The sequence below is a fragment of the Cebidichthys violaceus genome, unplaced genomic scaffold (genome assembly GCF_023349555.1).
Source record: "Cebidichthys violaceus isolate CVI_PGR_0920_01 unplaced genomic scaffold, fCebVio1.0.p SCAF_8, whole genome shotgun sequence".
NCBI classification, from domain to species: domain Eukaryota; kingdom Metazoa; phylum Chordata; class Actinopteri; order Perciformes; family Stichaeidae; genus Cebidichthys; species Cebidichthys violaceus.
In genome coordinates this window covers 1,940,880-1,961,751 of record NW_027176964.1, presented here as the reverse complement: position 1 = coordinate 1,961,751, position 20,872 = coordinate 1,940,880, and the positions used below count along the sequence as shown (strand labels likewise).

General features: G+C 41.5%; 1 protein-coding gene across 1 annotated transcript in view; it reads left to right on the top strand.

Moving 5' to 3' along the window:
* Window positions 1-491: 491 nt before the first annotated feature.
* Window positions 492-20,872, top strand: part of LOC137892637 (xenotropic and polytropic retrovirus receptor 1 homolog) — a 47,475-nt gene continuing 27,094 nt past the window's right edge. Inside the window, exon 1 of the mRNA XM_068737923.1 lies at window positions 492-939. Within this exon, the coding sequence (XP_068594024.1) occupies window positions 871-939 (69 nt within the window). The 5' untranslated portion in view covers window positions 492-870. The remainder of the gene's footprint in view (window positions 940-20,872) is intronic.

Below are 20,872 nucleotides of genomic sequence, written 5' to 3'. Positions count from 1 at the left end.
TGCTACAATTTACATGTCTGCTTATTTGGGGATCTTGTGACGGTAAGTCAGGCACAAACACACCCAGTGATGGTAACTTTCCGTCTGAATTTACACCCTCACCAAAAAGACAATCTACAACTACGTCATCTTCTCCCAAAGGTGGCTAGCGACATCACACATGTGACATTCATGGATCATCGGAATACAGAGCTATGGCAGAGACAGCTAAACATACAGTGAGCAAAGATTGCATCACCGTTCCTCTCTCCTCTTCGACAACCAGCGCGTTGTTACACCATTAAGTCTATAAACCCGTCCTGGTGTGATGACTCTTCCCGAAGGAGGGTTGGGCCACATCTCGTTACACACATCAACTAACTTTAAGTGTTCATGTGCGCTCAAGATTGGGTTGTTATACTATTTCCAACTGCACCTGAAAGCAGCGGGAGACGGGAGGTGGAGTGAGAAGTAGAGGCTGAACAACAGGAGAGAGGAGAGAGGAGGGGGGAGATAGACCCAGCTGCTAGCGCCAGCACAGGAGACTGTTTACCACAACCTCACCGCTATTGTGCGGTATTGGCGCTACAGATAAAACCACATCTTAAGCATGTCCTTCAGCTGAGATGTTAACATTACTCCACCAGCACTTCGTCGGGTGGGTCTAACACGAGGGCAGGAATGTGCGCCGGTAGCTAGCTAGGTTAACGTGAAGACAAAAAAAAGGGCATCTCTCTGTCTTTTACCGTGCAGCACGGGACGTAATCTCCGCATGACAGTTTCTGTGTTGAACGTTTGTGAACCGTTTCGGCAAAACCTCCCGCTGCCCAACGGACCTACCGGTCCTGGTTATATACAGAGCAGGAGAGGGGAGACCGCCAAGCTGTCGAGATGAAGTTCACAGAGCATCTCTCCGCTCACATCACCCCGGAGTGGAGAAAACAGTACATCCAGTATGAGGTAAGTTAGCTTCACATTAAACCTGCACTCTGCTAGCCAACCGCTAGCTACCTGTCTGGCTAACTGGCAGTATGGCTACATGTCTTTCCAGTTTCATACCGATTATATCTGTTCGGGACTAACGTTACATGGATATAGTTGGCGCTTCCGTGTCCTCTGTCGTTACACAACAGGAAGAGAGGAACTGCTTCATGTGTTCCACCCTAAAAACCAAGCGACAGCAGTCCTCTAGTGTTAGCTAGCTAGCGAACTAAATACGCTAGGTTTGTGTGTTTGCTGCTCTGCAGGTACCTCGGTCACATCAGTGTGTTACTGAGCTGTTTCACACACCGGCCGTGTGTCTGTCCGCTACACTGCTTGGAATGTGATTAGAGGACAAAAGGCATCTGGCTGAGTCATCATTTACTGTGCTCGTTAGTTCATTTCTGTCCCCACATGATGTCCAGCCTCAGCAGTCCGCTCCAGGTGTTTTATCATGAGGGTGCACGGGGTCAGTCGGTGACAAAGAGGTGCTGATCGCTCAACCTGCGACCTTTGACCCATTAATGCAATTCAAATGTACCATTCAACCCGTATCCTCTATGGTGCCTTGCTTCATATTTAGGCTGTAGTAAACAACACAAAATTAAAAATCCAAGAAAACCTTTCTATTTGTTCTAACACATGTACATTCAATTCAATAACATTTTCTATTCATTTCATTTGTGTAGCCCAAAATGACAGAGTTGCCTCAGATGTCTTTACGATCTTACAGCATGTACACATTGGTATTCCGAGCATGCTGTCAGGTTGTGCTGGGCGGTTGAACCGGTATACCGCCCAGCACTACTGTCAGGTTGTATACTGGGTTTGCAGAATTAGTAGTAGTAGTAGTAGTAGTAGTAGTACACCATATTTGTATACAGTAGGCACATGGTGTTGATCCTGAGAGAACGCCAGTTCTCATGTACGTCTTATATCTGTCTGCTATATTTAGCCTATAAGTGACATTCAAAGCTGTCCAGCACACTATTTCATTACCAGTAATCACTTTATAATTTGGTAATAATAATAATAACCAAAGTGGGCTAATGTCCATTAGGTTAAACACAAATGCCACCTCTCCTTTCATCAGTATGCATTAATTAAGTTGAATTTAGGGTTGGGGTTTCATAGCTTTTTTTTCTAATCTGATCCAGTATCAAATCTTCTTATTGATTCTGAATTCAACTATCAACTTCTGTTTTTTTGAAGCTTCAAGCCTTTGTTGCTTTGTTCATACTGCAGACGAGCTCCGAGCATGAACTCTCTATTCTCCAAAAATAACTTAAAAAATTAGTGTAACTCATAGATATTCCCTTAGACTGTAGGTGTAACCATCAAAAAGCCATAAACCAACTTCCACAATGCCAAGGAGGGATTGTAATTATCTGTAAACTCATATTATATTGCCTTTATACAAGCCATGTAAACAAAGAAGTCAAGTATTAATTATATTATAAAGAAACAAAGGTTGAATATCCCGTAAAGAATTTGATTTAGCTGCAAAATATGTTTAAGTCCCCCTGCTTCTAAAGCATCTTTGTAGATTCCTTGTCATGTAAACAGTGCTTTTATCAGTGAACTACTTTGCACAGTCAAGTGATAGCGCGTGCTAAGTTACAAAAATTCAGAGATGAACGACCAAGCGCCGTGACCACTACGGCCGCGATTACGTCATTTTGTGGCGCACGCCTTGCACCGGGTTCTCCCGTGCCTCCCTACCTTCCAGCGGGCCCAGCAACATGTTCCTGGGTCTCCAGCACCGCGGCTCCAATGGGGTTCCACCAGAGCTTTTGACTGCAGGTCGGACGTGGTCCATGGTGGGCCCACTGGAGTCTGAGCTGAAGGAGTTTCTGGTGAAACTTAATAATGAACTTTAATAAGTTGCAGATTCTGGTGATGTTTATAATTTGACCTGATGAAAAAGCCTGTTACCTTTGCTCTTGAATCGTAGAAAGAACCAAAAGTAGGGCTGCACTTATCAATTAGTTTCCTTATTGATGAACTATTTTAGACTATTTTCTTCTTTCAAGATCGGTCTATGAAATGTAAAAGAATAGAGAAAAATGCTCACCACAATTTCCCAGAGCCCACGGTGATATCATCAAACTGCCTTTGTCCTTCCAACCATCATGACAAAGAAAAGCAGGACATCTTCACAGCTGAGATGGTGCAACAATGGAAAGTTTGGCATTATTGTTGAACCAATTCCATATGATAATTTATCGTCTGCCAATGGAATGGTATCGTGATGGAATCGTAGATCTAGATATCTTGAGACACAATGAAGTTGAAAATATCTAAATTGATAATAAGCAGAAAATCTGAGCATCTATTGTCTTAATCTGATTACTCTGTATGTGTTTGCATGCATGTAAACAGTCAATGTATAAAATATGTTCATTTCCTCTATAATTTCACTTAAATGTTTAGCTTCATTGAGCACTTTAGTTCCATAATGAAATAGCTTTTACCATGTGGTTATTTCCTATAGACTATTTATTTATGGAGTTACCAGAAAACATGCTATATCGAGATATTGCATCCCTACCTGGGAGCTTAGTGGATGAGTTGGACTATCAGGAATGGATCTTGTTGATAGAGAAACACTAGTGTCAGATTAAAGTGTTTTCATGGCTTTATTGGTGCTATGTTGAATGTTTGTACATTTACTGTAAAGTAACTTTTCCTGTCCCTAAGCACCACATAATGCAGTGGTGTATTTTTTGCTACAGTTAGAACTATTTATCAGTATAGCATAATTTGTTGTCACAGCCTATCCCGATATATATGTATAAATAAGCTATGAAGTTGCATCAATGGGTGAAATATGCGACGTTGTTTCTGTGCTGTGAGGTCGGATCAGGACCGTCTCCCCCTCTCTGCTCCTGTTGCAGCAGTATCTGCATTGTTTGGTGCTTGCAGTATTCTCATAAGTCATCGCCGGTGCTCTGCATAGCCACATATTGCTACAGCTCTGGGGACTGCAGCACATTCCTTCAGCTAGTGCCACAGAGTCTGTCACCATACCAAGACCTGGCAGAGACATAGTCTGGAATAGCTAAACATATATCTCTCTTTCTCTCTGTGTGTGTATATATATGTGTGTGTGTGTGTGTGTGTGTGTGTATGTATGTATGTATGTATGTATGTATGTATGTATGTATGTATGTATGTATATATGTATATATATATATATATATATACATACATACATACATACATACACACACACACACACACACACACACACACACACACACACACACACACACACATACATATATATATATATATATATATATATATATACATACATACATACATACATACATACATACATACATACATACATACATACATACATACATATATATACAGTTGTGGTCAAAAGTTTACATACACTTGTAAAGAACATAATGTCATGGCTCTCTTGAGTTTCCAGTTATTTCTACAACTCTGATTTTTCTCTGATAGAGTGATTGGAACAGATACTTCTTTGTCACAAAAAACATTCATGAAGTTTGGTTCTTTCATGACTTTATTATGGGTTAACAGAAAAAGTGACAAAATCTGCTGGGTCAAAAATATACATACAGCAACATGAATTAGCAATTTTGGTGACTTAGAAAGTTGTGTCAATGAAATGAGCTTCATAGCATGGCCTCTTAACTTCTTGTGAGTGATTATGAGTGACTACAGCTGGTGACTTCTCTGAGGCCATTTAAATAGGGCTCATTGGATACAAACGGCCACAAACGCTACAATGGGAAAGTCAAAGGAGCTCAGCATGGATCTGAAAAAGCGAATCATTGACTTGAACAAGTCAGAAAAGTCACTTGGAGCCATTTCAAAGCAGCTGCAGGTCCCAAGAGCAACAGTGCAAACAATTGTTTGTAAGTATAAAGTGCATGGCACTGTTTTGTCACTGCTACGATCAGGAAGAAAACGCAAGCTATCACCTGCTGCTGACAGAAAATTGGTCAGGAGGGTGAAGAGTCAACCGAGAACCACCAAAAAGCAGATCTGCCAAGAATTAGAAGCTGCTGGAACACAGGTGTCAGTGTCCACAGTCAAGCGTGTTTTGCATCTCCATGGACTGAGAGGCTGCCGTGCAAGAAGGAAGCCCTCGCTCCAAAAGCGGCACCTTAAGGCTCGACTGAAGTTTGCTGCTGATCACATGGACAAAGATAAGACCTTCTGGAGGAAAGCTCTGTGGTCAGACGAAACAAAAATCGAGCTGTTTGGCCACAATGCCCAGCAATATGTTTGGAGGAGAAAAGGTGAGGCCTTTAACCCCAAGAACACCATGCCTACCGTCAAGCACGGTGGTGGTAGTATTATGCTGTGGGGCTGTTTTGCTGCCAATGGAACTGGTGCTTTACAGAGAGTAAATGGGATAATGAAGAAGGAGGATTACCTTCAAATTCTTCAAGATAACCTAAAATCATCAGCCCGAAGGTTGGGTCTTGGGTGCAGTTGGGTGTTCCAGCAGGACAATGACCCCAAACACACATCAAAAGTGGTAATGGAATGGCTAAATCAGGCTAGAATTAGGGTTTTAGAATGGCCTTCCCAAAGTCCTGACTTAAATCCCATTGAGAACATGTGGACAATGCTGAAGAAACAAGTCCATGTCAGAAAGCCATCAAATTTAACTGAACTGCACCAATTCTGTCAAGAGGAGTGGTCAAAGATTCAACGAGAAGCTTGCCAGAAGCTTGTGGATGGCTACCAAAAGCACCTAATTGAAGTGAAAATGGCCAAGGGACATGTAACCAAATATTAGCACTGCTGTATGTATATTTTTGACCCAGCAGATTTGATCACTTTTTCTGTTAACCCATAATAAAGTCATGAAAGAACCAAACTTCATGAATGTTTTTTGTGACAAAGAAGTATCTGTTCCAATCACTCTATCAGAGAAAAATCTGAGTTGTAGAAATAACTGGAAACTCAAGAGAGCCATGACATTATGTTCTTTACAAGTGTATGTAAACTTTTGACCACAACTGTATGTATGCATGTGTATATATACTGTATATATGTGTGTATGTATGTTTGTATGTATATATGTATGCATGTGTATATATATTGTATATATGTGTGTATGTCTGGGCCGTGACACAATTTTTCAGATTTTGCTTCTTTACACAACTCCAGTGGATTTGAAACTGATCAGTCAATATGTGGTTGAAGTGTAGACTTTCAGCTTTAATTCAATGGATAAAACAAAAATATCACATTAACCGTTTAGGAATTACATAATTGTGAATATAATCATTATTTTTAATGACTGCATGAAATCTGGCTCCATAAACATCACCAACAACGATGAGTTTCCTCCCTTGAGATGCTTTGCCAGACCTTCTACTGCAGCCTCCTTCAGCTGCTGCTTGTTTGTGGGTCTTTCTGCTTCAGTTCTATCTTCAGTAAGTGAAAAGCTGCTCACTTAGGTTGACATCAGGTGACTGACTTTGCCAATTGAAGAATATTCCATTCCTTTGCCATAAGAAGCTCTTGGGTTGTGTTCACATTATCTTTTGGGTCATAATCCATCTGCACTGTGAAGCGCCATCCAATCAGTTTTGCAGCGTTTGTCTTAATCTGAACAGATAGTTCAGCCCTAAACACCTCAGAACTCATCCTGCTGCTTCTATCAGCTGTGACATCATCAATGAACACCAGTGACACAGTCCCATTGGCAGCCATACATGCCCATCCATAGCACTGCCTCCACCATGTTAAACAGATGATGTGGTACGCTTTGGATCATGAGCCGTTCTTTTCCTTCTCCACACTTTTCTCTCTCCCATCATTCTGGTACAAGTTCATCTTGGTTTCATCGGTCCATAGAGTCTTGTTCTGAAACTGGTCGGTCTGTTTCAGATGTTTTCTGTTAAAGTCTAATGAGGCCTTCCTGTTCTTCAGTGTCACCAGTGGTTTGCACCTTGTTGTAAACCTTCTGTAATTAGATTCATGAAGGCGTCTCTTGATTGTAGACTTTAACAATGGAACGCCTACCTCCTCCACAGTGTTCTTGACTTCAGTAGATGTTATGAAGGGGTTTTCTTCACCAAGGAAAGAATTCTGCAACCATCCACTTAAGATGTCTTCCGTGGTCTTCTGGGCCTTTTGGTGTTGGTTAGCTTGCCAATGAAGTCCTTCTTTTTAAGAATGTACTAAATTGTTGATTTGGTCAATCCTAATGTTTCTGCTATCTGTCTGATAGGTTTGTTAAGTGTTTTCAGCCTAATAATGTTCTCCTTCACTTGCATTGACACCTTTTTGGTCCGCATGCTAAGAGTTCCATGGACCTACTACCAAATGCTAATTCAACATTTTGAATCCTATTATCTGCATCATTTGTCATGAAATAGTTACAGAACCGACCACATCTGGCCATAAAACTGTTTGTCAGACAATTGTCCAATTACTTTTGAGCCTGTGGGGGACTGTATAAAAATGGCGGTAATTCCATAACGGTCCATGTAATATTTTTGTTTTATCCATTGAATTAAAGCTGAAAGTCTACACTTCAACCACATATTGACTGCTTCCTTTCAAATTCATTGGAGTCTTGTAAAGAGGCAAAGTTAGAAAAATTGTGTCACGGTCCAAATACTTATGGCCCTGTATATGTGTGTATCTATGTATATAGATCTATAGATAGATCATTTAATTATTCATTGGATTCATTCATCGATTTGACTGTTTTTCCGTTCAGTATGAAGCGGCGCTCAGCTCTTTGGCTCAGGTTCAGAAGCTCTCGGTCATCTGCTCTGCACTCCTCACACATTGTTTTACTTCTGATCCTTCTGCAGCACAGTCACATTCAGCTTTGAGCCAAAGGTCTTTCTCTGCCGCTACCAATGCAGTGTGTTGAGCAGCATCAGCGGTGCTGTTCAGTGTTATATCAGCCTACCGCCTGTTTAAAATTCACACCAGCTTAGCTCGCCACCAAAGATCCAAACAACCAAATCAGCTTCTGTAATTACCAAACCTAATAGCCCCGGGTGAATGAGAATGCTTGTGAAATCCAGACTAGCATGTAGGCTGCTGGATATTGCCTTCCCATGTTTTCTATGCTGAAATGACCGTGGTCTGTTTGAATACAGGACAGAGCACTGGTTCTCAGCTATGGTACGCAGAGAACCTCCGATCTATTTGTGTATAGGGTTTCCATGTTGCCCTGCATGTTATTCAGGTCACCTCTTTTGTCGGCTCCATATACAAAGTGTTACCACATTGGTTCTCTTTGAGACTAAGTATGTCATGTTTCATCTCGTCAACCCCCCCCCCCCCAAAACACACATGAACTTTCTGTTAAACAAACACAACATTTCAGCAGTCCTCTGGAAACTCAAGTGGACCAAGTGAACAGAGCCCAAGTGCTAGTGGCTACCTAATCAGCACCAGTGAAGTCTCCACAGCACCTGCTAGCAGCAAATGGCACCATACAGTCAGGAGATGTGACGAGAGTCACCTAGAGTTCTGTCGTTGTAATGTTTATGTACTGAGGTGGGTTTTTACATCATGGACTTTATAGTCACATTTTGAAAGCCCTTTTTAAATAAAAAAGGAGTTCAGATTTATCCTCCTGTTTTTATTAATTGATGAAAAGTAGCCATGTGCAGTAATATAGAATATTCAGGATGCGATACATTGAGATGCATTGAGCATTCATATAGTTAACAGTTGAATCGTAATTTAATCGTGAGGCCGGTGAAGATTCACACCTGGACAGAACTTTCTTTAAACCTACCAACTGTAGAAGTTTCTTTCCTGAAATATAAAAATTAGGCTAAAAAGTAAAAAAATAAAAAGCATTCAGTGAACTGACCCCAAAGCTTTACAGCAGCCCACTGCTGAAGCATGTTCCGGTTAGAATGGGTTAATCGCAGAGGTCCATTTTCATGTACCTTTATGTGTGCATGTTCTGTATATGACAACTGTGATTAAAGTTTAGTTTCGGCGCCATATTTTACCTCTAAATTCATTCTGGTGGAGGCATCATAGCTCAGGTCTGAAGTTATTCTCTTAAAGGAGCAGTGTGTGAGGTTGCAGATAACACAGACGTCACATAGTATCAGTCATTTCTTCTGTCCGCTGTCCTCTGGTCTGCTTTGTCTCAGCCAGCACAGAAGTTTACAAGAACCAACCAAGATAAACAGACTGACTTTCTGTGTAGTCGTCATCAACTCAAGTAATCTTCACTCCGCTTCTCTGCTCACTGACGCATGTGTGTGTTTATGTGCGTGTGTTTATGTGCGTGTGTCTCTGTGTGTGTGTGTGTGTGTGTGTGTGTGTGTGTGTGTGTGTGTGTGTGTGTGTGTGTGTGTGTGTGTGTGTGTGTGTGTGTGTGTGTGCGTGAAACTCAGCCCCGACAGAGAGAGCAGCGGAAATGCTCACTTTAACGTGATTTTAAATTATACCAAAACATTAAAAAGCACTAATAAAAAGCACCTGTAACATCTGAGCTAATCAATACTCTGATCTTTAATAATCTGGGGCATGTTTAACACCCAGTTCTGTTGTGGCCATCTCTGAATTTGTCCGTTCTGGGCTGCTGTAGAAACATGTCTGACTCTGTGAAGAGGACCCGCTGCGCAGTATAAATGGCTGTTCCTAAGCTAAATAAAACATAACTATTCTTAGTTTCAGGTCATTATACACTAATGAAAACACAGTTTTGCATATTAAATTCTATTTCTGCCAATTAATCCCCCTAAATGTTACACACTGTTCCTTTAAATCATTTGTATGTACGTTGAGTTCTTGCATGAGTCCTCATTAGCTGCGGTCCAAATATATAGAACAGAATTGTTGTTAATTGATTTTCTGTCGCCTGGCGTCTAATTGATTATGTGACTAATTATTGCAGCAGTAGTTGAACTCAAATTACCTGGCCTGGACAAATACACAGTGGATTGATGTTATGTAATGTTGTCAGGGTCCAGACTAACTTGTCCACTTTCTCAGTTGGTGTAACGGCACATGATTTGGTCGCACCCTCTTTGGTATTAATCAGTGCTGGAAAGTATCCAAGAACATTTACTCAAGTACTGTACTGCTACTCTCCACTCCACTCAGAGGGATATATTGGACCTTTTTACTTCCCTACATTTGTTTATGAGTATATGACATACTATGCATAGTTATACAGTACATTTAACCACCCAGCAGTATACAAAAATGAATGAAATGAGCTCTACTGGAATATATAATAATGCAACAACTAAAAAGGCTATTTGGCTGCATAGTGAGTACTTTTACTTTTACTTAAGAAAGATTTTAAATGCAGGACTTGTGTGTTTTACATTGTGGCATTAGTACTTAAATTAAGTAAAAGATCTCAGTGCTTCATCCACCACTGGTATTAATCAATGACACTTCCATCATCAGTGGCGAGTGAGTCACAACCTCTCACCACTGTCCCTCCCCACCAGCCTCCTCCTCTCTTTCATTTTGCTCTTTTAAAATGATCAGCTCTCGGCCGCTTGATTTTTGGATTGCGGTAACGGCTAAATGGATTGTTTTGTCTTCTGCCATATGTACATGCGCATCATGCTCTGTGCACCGCGACATCCAAACCAATGGTGTTTAAAAAGTCTCAACCTGCACACAAAAACAACAGGTGCCTGATCGTGGTACAGAAAAGCCTCCTAGCGTGGGAGCATCAAATGCGCTCCCACAAGCATGCGGTTTTGATGAGCATTAAGGCTTTAGAGGCAGGGATGGATTAGACAGTGGCTGATTTCTCCACTCCATAATGATCATCATGCACTGGCACAGTCTGGAGCACTGCAGGTGATACCCAGCCTTATATCTGTGGTACACAAAGAGGGATGAATAGAGTTCTTGCTGTGCACTTTTCTTTGCATGTTTCCACAGCACTTTCACATGGGATCCGGTTTCTTCCTGCTCTTGCAATGTTTGAATGCAGACCAGATGTAGCTTGTTGTTCTACCCAGCTGTAGATCTGGCCCTGGTCCCAGTTAGTCCTGTGAAGATGTGGGATTCAGGCCTGTGAGGTTTGCAGAGCCATGCTGACCAGGGCTGTTCCATGCATGGTATGTTGTCTCATGGCAGCTGAGTTTGGGTCAGACACTTAGCAGGACAGCTATAAACAGAGGTGTGTTCTGGACTAATGTGATCTGCTGTCAAGTAGCCCTGGGCAGTATATACTGGTTTTAATTTCCCGTATGACATGAATTTTTCACACACCGTCATACCGGTGCATAGCCAAAACAACTGCTGTCATTCTTCAACAGTCAGCTAAATATATTGTTCGCCGCGAAGAGCGCTACGGTCAGAGCTAGTTGTCTTAAGTGTATTGAGAGGAACCCCTAATCATGGTTATAACTTTATAACACATCAATTAACAACCCACAACTAACTCTCTTTAACAGGGCAACACCACGACACAACAGTTTGTGATACATAAACAATTTGTAACACTAATAATTGTACATTTATAAAATTTCACCGCTGAACGGCATGGTGGGTACAGCTCGTTAGCTAGCCTGTTAACAGCTGGGAGAGGCTCCTTTCACTACAGTAACGTTACATTAAAGAACAGAAAAGAGCGATGCAGGATGAACAAAGAGAGACCGGAGATGCACCAATAGAGTCTGTGCCCAAGAGAGGAGCTGTGTCTGCTGTTTGGACGTGTTTTGGTTTTAAAAAATCCGACGTTTTGCGAGTTTGGAGCCACTGTTGATGCCGTTGGTGGTAACACAAGCAACTTACATCACCTCAGCAGAAAACGTGAGTTATTTGCATTGGTCTCTTCTGGGTTCCCACAGCTGTCCCCTGTCTTGTGAGCCCAGCCTTGATAAGACATGAAAATGACTGAAGAAAATGACTGAAAATCAGGGCTTAAGTGATGTAGTGTGAACTGGCCATTAGTGATGTTGTGCATTCCCCAGAATTCTCCCAGTGAATATGAGCATGAGTTATACTGTACATTAGGGCTGGGTGGTATACCGGTTCAACCGGTATACCGCCCATCATCAGGTATACCGGTTCAACCGGTATACCGGTTTTAATTTCCCGTATGTTGTTGCCGCTGGTGGTAACACAAGCAACTTACAGATTGCATTACATTACATTACAGTCATTTAGCAGACGCTTTTATCCAAAGCGACTTACAATAAGTACATCACCTCAGCAGAGAACGGGAGTTATTTTCATGTGTGTAATAGATGCAATCTGAAATGTACACCTTGAAAACTGCAAACCTATCTACTAACTAAATGATATGCTTATTATACATATTGCAAACAAAAACACTTTTAAAAACTCACTGTAGGTGATGGAAGCAGGAAGAGACGGAAGAGATGCCACACAAACAGCTATTCACCGGGCCGGTTCTTGTGTTTAAAAATGTCCACTTAATAATTAAATGCGCGATAAAATAATTTTCGGCGTTGATTAGTTAACGCGTTAATTTGAACCCCCCCCCCCCCCCCCCCCCCCCCCCCCCAGTGATATACCGTGAAGCCGGTATAATCTTACAAAATTCCGTGGTACACATTTTTGGTCATACCGCCCAGCACTACAACCAGGTCATGTTAGCTTGTCAGGAAGGAGGCTAAGTAATGTTCTGTTAACTTTCAAGTTAAGCTAAATCTTGGCAGGGGAAAAACTGGCATGGCCATATTCACATGGAGCCCTTGTAGAGTTGTTCCGATAGCGATACCAGGATCCGAAATACCTCGCATACAGCCTAAGATGGTGGATTGGGTATCAGTGAGTACACAAGTCTGTGCGCTGATCCAATATCAAGTTATATAGTTATTGTATAATTAATCAACTCAACACAACACGTGTCACTACCCGATCCATACATCCTGCCTTCAATGGAACTGCACATTTGCAAACTAGTACTACACACCTGTGATCAAACACTCTCTTTACTTAAAAACATTTACTTAATCTAGCTCCATAGGGTACATCAGAAACATTACCATACAAATGAAATACTCACAAAAGCACCTAGTGCACTAAGTCTAACCACAGTCCTCAGAAATAACCACAGGTTACAGAATAAATAGGTCTGCAGGCAGAGGACACAACGCTGCTGCTGACAAACGGCTTTCACCAGACTTCTGGAAACCCAAGCTTCTTCAAAACACCGGAGGTGATGGATGGACCGGTCGGCAGCAGACACACGCCAGGCCGAGCCCACGACTCCAGCCAGTCAGAGAGAGACACTGAAACTGATGCAGAAGATCCCCACAGCGTAGGGCTGGGGCCGTAACCTAGTGCTACATTGAGATGGACAGGAGGAGTGCTAGTTAACGCTAGTTAGATAGTCCTGCTTGTCTAAATAACACAGCGAACCGCTAAGGTTAACGAGGTTGCATAAAGTTACAATATGATGTGTTCAAGCTCTATTCATTTAAAATGAGTATTGGGTCAAAGGTAAATTCAAACTTTATCATGTTGTGTTCAAATGTAATCTTGTAAAATTTTGTTTTTTGCGAGAAATTTGAATAATTAGTTTTTGCAGCAATATAAAATGGATATTAAAGATGAATTATGACTTGTTTAACTTCCTAAAACTAGCTCTAAGCAGCTTATAATACACAATTAAAACTACTAATGCCCCCAAAAGAAGTGATTAATCTGAGCAGCTTGCATGAGACTGAGTATCTTCCCATTTTAATAGGAATTCAAGTGCAAAACAAACATGACGGTTTCAAGCACACTTAAAAAACGTTTAAAGAAACGTTGAAGTTTGGTACGGTGTTATTGTGTTAGCGGAGCGATGTGATCACTAAAAGACGTGGGTTGTTCTGTTCGCTAGAAGCTGTTTGTGTGTTCCTCAGCTGTTGTCATTGCTCTCTGCTGTGTGTATTCAACATCAGACAGATTTGATTTGACTAAGAGGAAACAGCCCTCATGCTTTTTGTTTCATTTAAAAACATTTTCCAGGGTCATTTCCGTTCACTCCAAGCTTTAGCTTGCAGAAGATGAACAGTACGTTAGAGTTAGGAGCACAATGGTAATCGCTCTACGATGGACAGCAGCTCCTTGCTTGGATTGTAATGTCCTCCTGCCACTGGCCTGAGGTAATTCTTTTTCTTTTTAAGGTGCGCTCCAAATGTTTTTCTTAGTCAGCATAATTGTGCTGTTGAGGTCAGTGCGCAGCAGCATTGGTGGAACGCCGTGCCGCAGCAGCCTCCGCTCATGGGAAGTTAGTTTGCTGATGGTAGCTGGTTTCAGTTGGAGTGATGAAGAGAGCGCCTGACAGAAAATAAGGGTGAATCAACGATTCTGTCTGCACTCGCAGACGCAGTCCCAGTCAACAGACATTTAGTAGAGGGTCTCTAAAAACAACACCGACAAACGTCTACTTCTTATATTCTGTGTTTATTGTTAGAGATAAATAAGGTTGTTCAGAGTAAAGTCTTATCTTAATACTGTCCAAAGCTAATTTATGTTGTACCACCTTGCGATGCAATACATGGTTAAATGCATGATGAGTCTGCCAGCCTTTGTTTAATAGTTAGTTTCCCACCTGAGGGTCAGTGTGTGAGAGAAACCACTTTTCACCCACAGCTTGGCCAGAAGGTCACATGCAGTAGAAAGGCTGTGTGGATTTTTGTGCATTTCAACCATTTATGTTGTGTGGCTAATGTGAAAATGTGACGTTTCAGTGTTCTTCACCCCCACTATCTGTTTTAAACGTAAGCTTGTATGTTCTGAGTTCTATAGTTATAAATCACATAAATAAGAAAGCTTTAGATCATTGTCTTATTAAGTATCTGTCGAGCGCTTTTTCTCTGCTCATCTGCTTTTTATCCAAATTGAATCTGAATAATCGATTAGCCTATTAGTTTCAATATCAAAAAAGTTGTTAGTTGCAACCCTGCGGACGGATGGTGGACGGATCAGAGCACCCTCACATAGACCTACCCATACTGTGTTTAAGTGACAGATGACTAAGACTAAGCTGCTGACAACAGCAGATAACTGAAACCCAAAGTTAGGCTGGACTCAACCAGCCTCGTAGACGACAGAACTAATTCAGGACCCCTCTTCATCTTTGATATAGTCATTTATAGTGTTATTTTCATAAAGGCACACAATTCAAATGATAAGGAATTAAAAGATTGTATTTTCATTTATGAAAACAAATGTTGTCAGTAGTAGTTTTAATGATGTTTTATAATCTACTTAGAGCAGAGGTGCCCAATACGTCGATCGCGATCGACTGGTGGATTGCGGAGGTAGTGCAGGTAGATCGCATGCCATTTAAAAAAAAAAAATAAGAAGTCCTCATGGCATTTGCCACTTGAATGACATACAGGGCAGCCAGTCTGAGATCACGTCTTTCCTAACATATGGGTCACCACGTATGCGCAGTCAACCGCATAACTCCGGCGAGCTAATTAGTTAGCCTCCCAATTTATTTCTACTACAGAAGCTAAAGCTGCAGAGCCATGATTTGGGGAACTTCCAAAACCTCGCGTGAGAGCTGGAGACGCAACGGAAGGCGTGTGCGCAACTTGACAGTGCGCGCTACACAGAGCAGATTGACAAGTGTCTGCCAGAGTTTGACAAACGCCTTCAAGACTTTGCTTTACTCGAGCCAGTCGCTACATTTATGTGTTGCACATTTCGGGAAGATATTGAGGTTGATTCAAAAATTACAACGCTGTTTCACCTGAACTCGTCTGGAGTGGAGGATGATGTTTTGACACTACAGGCTGAGATTCAGCTGAAGTCTAGGGCTCATGGACAGTTTTGGAACTTACTCACAGAGGAAAAGTACCCAAACATGAGGAAATGTGCTTCCTTCCTGACTGCATAATTCGGCTCTACTTATTTATCTGAGTCAGCCTTTTCCCACATAATGAATATTAAGTAGAAATACTGTTCCACCATGACTGATGATCATTTGAAGTCTGCTTGAGGCTGGCTACCAGCAGCTACTGTCTGGACTATGCAACCCTGGTTGATTCCATTCAGTGCAAGTCATCAGAGTAAGGTATGACCAAAAATGTACAATTGTATTGTGCCATGAGGATTCATGCAGTTATGCACGGTACGCCAACATATATTGTAAATATAAATATAGATATATATAAATAAATAGATATTTAGCATTTTGAATGTAGGTAGATCATTTTGACTTGGTCATTTTAAAAGTAGCTCGCAAGCCGGAAAAGTGTGGGCACCCCTGACTTAGAGGTAGTGTAAAAAGCTCATAATTCATCTCTAATATCTATTTCTGTTCTTGTCAAAAAAACATCTCCTTCAAACTACTGGATTTATTCAAGTTTCTCACCAAAACTACATTTTACAGATTACACGTGAACACATCATGATAACGTTATAATTGACCTTCGCCCAGTTCTCATTTTCACTGAACAGAGCCTGAAAGGCATCATAATGTAACCGAACAGAAACTCCGTTGGTTAGCCGTTAGCCACGTTACCAGCTCTCCTCAGTCATTTTCAACACGGATTGGTTGTTTACAATGTAACATTATCAGAGATCGACCAACAGAAAGCATAATGCTGATGGACTGATGGCATATTTAACTGAATATTGGCGGATAACGACGTCGGTAAAACTTTATTTCACACTGTGATGGTTAAGGTTAAACTGTGTCATTAACCTGAGGTTCACATGTGTGCCGAACCGTGAGGGGGATCAGTACGGATCACAGATCAACAACAATCTGTTACACCAGTAGCTAACACTAATACGTTGCAGTGGGCTGAGAGAGTGATGAACATCTTCACGTGATAGGACTGCGTTTTGAAACGCTTCTTTTTGGTTGCAGACCAAACTGCGTCCTTGGCATTTACTATAGAACTGTGAAGTACTGAAAACAACCAACATCGGCCGATCATGATTGGTGGTCTATCGATCAGATCACCCTTTGAATAGTTAGTTTGTTCATTGATCAGATTGTTCCTAATTTAGATCTGTTTCCATCCAAATGTAGCAAACATAGCAACATGGCAAAAATACTTGAAAATAATTCCATCCTCTACTGTAACTGGGTCAGTATTAGGAATCAGGTCTTGAAGGTTAATCTTCCAGTCAGGTGCCATTAAAACATTGCAGAAGAAGAGGAGATTCAGAAATGAAAAGGTTACAGTTTCATCTTCAAATAAAGGATGAACTGATTTGATTTTGGTGGTCAAAGGTCACTCACGTCCGTCCCATTTTCATGAAAGCGACAACTCAGCAACACCTTGAGGGTGATCAAAGGCCGCTGCGAGGCTGTAACTGTAGTCGGTCTCTGCTGTGGAGTGGATGCTTCAGTGGACATTTCACGCATGTCATATTTTACGCACTTTGTTGCATTTTGTTTTTATTGATACATCAATTCTTCTACCTCCAAGTGTAAACACTTTTATTTAAATTTTATTTTCCATTCAGGTTCTATTATCCACAAATTGAAAATGCACATTTAACAGGTGGATTCATGGAGTTCATGGCTGGCCTCTACTATTTACACCTGGCAGTGGCTCTTTGACTGGGCAAAACAAAAGAACAATGTGATACAGCTGATGAACATGTGAACACTGACACCTGGTAGATATGACACGGTCATGTCATATTTGCCCACATAATGGCTGGACGAGTGCAACGCGACACGTTGACCTGCATGCAGTGGAATGGTGGCTGTATCTGGAGGCTCCTTCAGAGTGGGACGGGCCTTTGATGTGATATGTTGGTGCTTTGGTAATGCTGCCTTCAGCAGAATACAGTCATGGAAGACAGCTGCTGATTCTGCCGGTCTTACTGTCTGATCAGGGTGGAAAGTAAAGAGCAAAAGATAGTGGAAAAGGAAGGGGGTCAGAGAGAGGAGAGGGGAGTAACATGGAGGGGCATATAGATGGGGGCGGAGACACAGAGGTCAACATAAAGAGAGTCAAGTAGTGCTGGGCGGTACTGGTTTTAATTTCCTGTATGATGTACATTTTTCATACACCGTCATACCAGTGCATAGCCGGCCTAACAGGCAGCAAAATATATTGTTTGCGCGAAGAGCGCCACGGTCAGAGCTAATGCTAGTTGTGCATTGAGAGGGACCCCTAAGTTATGGTTATAAGTTTATAACTCAACAATTAATAACTCACAACTAACTCTCTTTAACAGGGCAACACCACGGCACACAACAGTTTGTGACACATAAACAATTTGTAACACTAATAATTGTACATTTATAAAAGTACACCGCCGAACGGTATGCTGGGTAGAGCTCGCTAGCTAGCCCGTTAGCTAGTCTGTTAACAGCTGGGAGAGGCTCCGTCGCTACAGTAACGTTACATTAAAGAACAGAAAAGAGTGATGCAGGATGAACAAAGAGAGACCGGAGATGCACCAATAGAGTCTGTGCCCAAGAGAGGAGCTGTGTCTGCTGTTTGGAAGTTTTGGTCCCGCTACAGACAGTCGAGAAAGACAGGTTCAGAGCAATGATTAAAACACTGGATTCAAGGTCTTACCAGGGCGAAAATACTTCACCCAAACTGTGATCCCAACAATATACGAACAACACGAAGCAAGCTGGAAGCGGAGCTACTTACTACTTACTACTTACTATCTTAAAATTGTAAAACTTTCAGTTCTGTTTTTACTACATTGTAGTTTGCACAATAAAAATTGTTTACATTCTGCAACTGCTTCATACATTCTGATTCCTTCATATATTGTAACCTGTTCTAGGAGCAAAGGGAACATGGAAAAGGAGGATAAAAGTGTGATGGATTGAGAAAGCGAGGAGGAAACTGGTTCAAAGGTCACAGGGACGTGAAAGACCAGGGTTGATTGCTGATGGCATTGGCTACCACCTGACTGGTATAAGAGGATCACATACTTGCACATAGTCCCCGTCCATTCAGACACACATGCATAGATCACATGCATTGGTCTCTTCTAGGTTCCCACAGCTGTCCCCTGTCTTGTGAGCCCAGCCTTGATAAGACATGAAAATGACTGAAAATCAGGGCTTAAGTGATGTAGTGTGAACTGGCCATTAGTGATGTCCTGCATTCCCCAGAATTCTCCCAGTGAATATGAGCATGAGTTATACTTTACATTAGTGCTGGGCGGTATACCGCTTCAACCGGAGATATACATTTTTGGTCGTACCGCCCAGCCCTACTGTACATGTCACTTCAGAGTACAGCAGCAGTAGCATCGTGAGAGCAGGACACTGAGAAGAGTTCCAGTCGGGAGAGTTGTCTTCAGACTGTTTTGCGTCTGGTATTTCAAAATATTTTTTTAATTCGTATGGATTAACAGAGCTTTAAGTAGATTTTTTTTTAGCAGTGACAAATGTAAACATTTTTCTGAAAATAATTTTGGTGCATCGTTTGTTTGTGGCTTAACACGATGTCCTCTGGAGGCCACTGTGGTGCCAAATACATGTGAGTGTGTTACTTTGCAACTTGCATTCAAACACAGTGATCCGTTACTCCAACTGGACCATGTATCGTATTTTGTGAATGCAAAAATTAACGCAAATTCAACCAATCGTATTATGTATGCTTGCAATGACCATACAAATATTTCTACATTTCAATACCCTGAATATTTACAGATTTGGAGCTATCGCAATAATATTTCTACCACCTTGAATGTGTGTGCATCTGTCACAGTGATTGTTTGATTGATGAAGTTGATAATAACATCGGCCTGCTTCTCAAATGTGAGAATTTTGTGTGTGAAAGTAACTGAATATCTTTGGTTTTTAAACTGTTATTCAGACAAAACAAAATTCTGAACACTTGGGTTCAAGAATATTGTGATGGGATATTTTATGCTGTATTTCTTTTTAAAAATATTTTACAGAATTAATGGCGGCTGTAATTGGCCGATAATTCAATAATGACAATTCTGCTGGCCTAAATCATAGCTCAAGAACATCTGATCAAGTGTTCTACACTACACTTGATATACACACTTGTATATCAAGTGTAGAACAGACATTGTAGATTTTGGATGATGTTTGTCACATAACACTGACTTCCCGTTGCCAGTTGGTGGTGCTATGACTGAGTCTCTATTGGCATGAAGCATGTTGTGTTTGTGGCAAATATATAAGTACAGATAACTTCAAACAGCTTGTTGATTAATGGCGAGTCATATCAATTCTTCGCTGCGCCACGGCAACGCCGTTGCATGAAAAATCGACTTTTCATCGCAGAGGTCTTCAGATTTCACTGACCCATTTTGAAGTCGTTTTGATGAATACCCCAGTACGAGTCGGAATACAGCACCTGGAAATTGACAAAAATACACGGAAAATTCTCACATTTAAAATTGACTTCCTGTTGGGTTTAGAGCATGGCTCCAAGACACTTCCTCAAAAACAGCTTTGTTTTTCATTGCTATTAAGGTGTCGCCGTGGTATCACAGCTCCCTAAAAAAATGCAAAAGCTTCACATCATCTGAAGGAGGGGGCTTCCACTTGTTAGACACATATCAGCTCTATATAGGCCAGCTCTATATAAGCCAGCTCTAACGCTATGCAAGAGTCAGAGTGGCCCAAACACCTCATGTTGATGATCAAAGACATAAAATATGAACAATAAATAATAATGATTATCATTTGAAGAACAATAGGCGCCTAATGAGGGAAATATTAGAAGGAGATAATAAAGTAAACATCACTTCTAACACACACACACACACACACACACACACACACACACACACACACACACAGATTTGTGGTCAACAGTCTGCCTGAGGTGATGGCCACACGTCAAGAGTCGGGATCAAGGCAGAGGCAGAAAATGCCCTCAGCTGAGTTCCAGCAGGCCGGCAAGAGGCTCAGACATTAGAGAGGGAGTGTGAGAGAGGTGGAGAAGGGGAAAGGACAGAAGTAGGGTAATCTGTGAGGATAAGCAGAGCTGCTCTCCTTCCTGTTGAGCTG